The sequence below is a fragment of the Girardinichthys multiradiatus genome, chromosome 4, assembly GCF_021462225.1.
Source record: "Girardinichthys multiradiatus isolate DD_20200921_A chromosome 4, DD_fGirMul_XY1, whole genome shotgun sequence".
NCBI lineage: Eukaryota > Metazoa > Chordata > Actinopteri > Cyprinodontiformes > Goodeidae > Girardinichthys > Girardinichthys multiradiatus.
Genome location: NC_061797.1, coordinates 2,693,869 through 2,697,594, shown reverse-complemented (window position 1 = coordinate 2,697,594; position 3,726 = coordinate 2,693,869). Strand labels below are relative to the sequence as shown.

The following is a 3,726-nucleotide window of genomic DNA, read 5'->3' as shown; positions in this document are numbered from 1 at the left end:
TTCAAAGGAATTGCAGGTTGCTTTGACTGTTGTCAACAGCTGGTTTGAATTTAATCATTTATAGAAAAAATATATTTACAGAGAAAGATGTTACTGTTTTTCAATGGGTGCCTCCTAAAATCAGATGATGTGAATTGAGAAAGCGTACAAATTCTACAATTTTAAAGAATATTGAAAGATTAGTTTTTTTCTAATCTTACACACAGTATTCCCACTTTAACTTGCAATGCTTCATTTCAACAATTTATTCCAAAACATGTTTAAACACTTACATTATCGGACATGTGCACACATGCTGTACAAATAGAGGTAAAACTCTAAAGCTTAAAATTGATAACATTTAAATAACTAAATAAATACAAGTACAGCTAAACAACAATATTTTTGCCTGGAGAAACATACTAACTCACACAGTCTCTGCAGGTTTTTTAGAACGACCAAAAATCCTAAAGAAGTATATTTCCTCCTGTGCAGATCATAGAAGCAGTTTGTCAAAAGAGCCACCAAATATATGATTGTTTCTCTAATGTCAGTAGCTTTTCACTTATCACACATTGTATTAAATCTACAATTTTTAAATGAATGTTGTGCTGTTCCTTCCCTTTGCCAACCGTCCGCTAATGCGGCGATACAGTGTACAGCAAACATATTTCTTAATGCAGAAAGGCTTTTATAAGGACAGAAATTGAGAACACCTTCTGTATTTTTTCAGTGGAAGTAAATGCAGGATTGAGTTTACACTCCTTACAGGTGTCACTCCACTCAGCATGCCTCTCTGAGAGGAGATTCATGGTCTGTCCGTGAATTTAAAACATGCAGGAGGTAGTGCTTGGACATCCCTCAACACACAGGTGTCTTACACCTGCTATTTCATCTCTTGTGGAAGCTGGGACTGTGAATTATCTGAGAGAGCTTCCCAAATGAGGCTACTGTGTCCACAGTCTCTTCTTCTTGTTCTGGAATGAGTTGATCAGGGACTTCCAGTCCTGTGGGGATTGACTGTTGCAGGGTATTTTCCCTGGGAAGAAACCGGGCCAAAGCTGGAAGACCTTGGTCTAAGCCATGAAGTCTTTGCTGGGTGTTTCCCAAACTGAGGATGGCTCCGTGTCCATCAGAGGTGTAGATGTTGTACCCATCTGCCAAAATCTGCTCTCTGAAGGTGCAATCAGTTTTGGTGTATGTTTGCTGAAAAACATCAGATACATTCTCATGTAAACTTATTTATACATGTGTTAGTATAAAAAAATATGTTATGGGTTGTTTGACACAAAGTAACTATTAGGGAGTCCACTTATTTGGAATTCTGGGATTTTGCATTATCTCTCTTGATCTTCACAAAACAAAGTACACATTTTGTTTTCTTTTTCATTTTCTGTGGTTTTTTTAGTTGTTTAATTCTTTTTGTTTATTTTTTGGTTTCAAATTACAAGAGTTATCTAATATTGAAAGGTAGGGTGCTTCCTGAATAGAATATACAACCTATCTCTGGTTTTATTATATTGTATGGAAATATACTATCGTGAAGAATCTGTTTACAGGCACAGTTGTAGGTGAAGGACAGAATTACAGTTTTTGTCAGTAGCTCTCTGTATATGAAAGAAACACAACTACAGCAAAAAAAAAAATCATGTGTATGGTTCTTTAAGTTCTTCAATGGTTGTTTATTTTGGCAATAGACAGCAAGCCAGAGGCCAAGGTTGTTGCTGTTGCGCCTTTTCATTAAGCTTTTTACTTTGCAAACATATCCTACCCTGCACCATACTGGACAAAGGTTGATGAACCTGTGGACTGTTTGAATGGCTGAGTAGCCTGTAGTGTTTTTCGAATGTGGAAGGTAATTGACAACATGAGGAGGGACAGCTCAGGTCAGCAGATATCTTTCTGGAAGTTTATTTGTGAATGTTCTAATCAACACTGTATCTGCATATTTACATGTTTTGGACAAATTTGGGAAAGAACTGTAAAAAATGATCAATTCTATGTGTCAATTTTCGCCTTTATTCTTTGAATGCATAAAATACAAGGAAATACACTGGTGTCATCTGGTATTGCTAATTGTGGTTAGCCTGACCATTTCCTCAAAAGAAAATCAACAATGAGCAAATTCAGCCATATTTTCTGATTAGCAAATGCATCATGGTTAAGTTGAGTTTGATGTCATTTAAAAAAACATCTGAGGAAAAACAGAATTTTTTTAAGCTTGTATATTGATGATTTGTCTGTTCCATGTACAAGCTGACCATACGAAGGGCAGGCGACTCACCGCCCCTAAGCTGGCACCTGGTTGAACTACTGATATTGGATCTGTAGACTGAAAAAGCCTCAAAGACAAAAAACTAATTCAAACAAACTTTATATGAGAACTGGCAATGCTGATGAGAAAGGCAGGGAATCTGTAGTTTCATTCGTGTGATTTATGTGGTCATGATTTCATTAGACAGAAACACTCTACCTTTCGCCACATAAAATGCAACATCAACATATTTATTTGTCATTGCAATTGTGCATTTCAATAAAATTTGCCCTTTGCATTTAACCCGTTCCATACAGTGCAGATCTGTGGTACATGAACTGGATACTTGCAACTTTCTCAGAATGCAAGAATGCTGCTCTAATCACTCCCAATCCAAAAAGAAGTAACAGAAAGACAAAAATGTAAATCAGAGAATTGACTTTAAAATAGCAGCATTATTAAAGTGTTAAGCTTATGTTCGATTGTACAACTCAGTAATCCAAGGCCATATGAAAACTGTAGATAGTGGGTATAGTTAGTTCCATGACATTTTGCTACGTAAGTCACAGTTGACATTTGACTGATATAGAAGAGCTGAACTTCAAGTAATAGCAACCGAATATGGGTAACATTAAACATTTTGGACATCTCATATACGTTTTCTGTCATTTGAGTATCTGTTTTGTTCATTGTGCTCACATGACAATTTTAATGTTTATGTGTTACTATTGTATTTGAAATGTAATTGAAAGTTATTCATTTAATTTATAACAGCCAGACAGAGATTATTCTTATAACTTTTACAGAAGTGCTTACAGATGTGTACAGTCTTCCGTTGATCTCTATGCAGAGAAACCGTGTAGTTGCCACTCCCCGGATCACAACATGTCCTGGACCAACAGGTCTGATCTCCAGCAAGCCTGTAGTACAAATGTTCATGAGCATGAACAACTCCAGAAACTGTAACCCACTTCTGCTACAAGCTTTGGAGTTTGCACTTTTGTAAGCTTAGACTTACTGTAAAGAGTTTGATCTGCTGAACCGTGAATCTGTCCATCCTCAGTAATCAGTAGGTGCAGTCCTGGCTTGGCTGCATACAGATGCAGAAGCCGGACCACCTGGCCCCAGCCGTGGGAGATATGGGGCCCCTGGTCCATCATTGGCATGCAAAATACTCTCAGAGTAAAAAGTTCACTGGCAATGCATACAATGAACACAAGCAACAGCATGGTTTGTCTAATTCCTGCACAGTCCTGCGTCTCTGCTTTCCTCAGCTGGCAATGGAGTAGTTTATCAGTTACATCCTAATGCAACCCTTTTAAATGGGGCCCTTATCAGCTCCTGATAACCCTCTTTCCCAAAGGCAGTTCTCAGAAGCAGTCCATAACACACCCCTGCACGTCATCCAGCTGAATCGGAGCTCTCTTTTGGCCCCCGACCAGCTTCAAAGTGAACCCATCTCGACATAGATCTCATTCAGAAATGAAAAAAAT

General features: G+C 37.8%; 1 protein-coding gene across 1 annotated transcript; it reads right to left on the bottom strand.

The window, feature by feature from the left end:
* Positions 1 to 230: 230 nt before the first annotated feature.
* Positions 231 to 3,501, bottom strand: fgf19 (fibroblast growth factor 19). Its single transcript, XM_047363640.1, has 3 exons — positions 3,252 to 3,501; positions 3,050 to 3,153; positions 231 to 1,185 (listed from the first exon to the last, which is right to left on the bottom strand). Exons 1-3 carry the CDS (start codon positions 3,460 to 3,462, stop codon positions 871 to 873), a joined length of 630 nt encoding a protein of 209 aa, XP_047219596.1. The 5' UTR covers positions 3,463 to 3,501; the 3' UTR covers positions 231 to 870.
* Between the last annotated feature and the right edge of the window lie 225 nt (positions 3,502 to 3,726).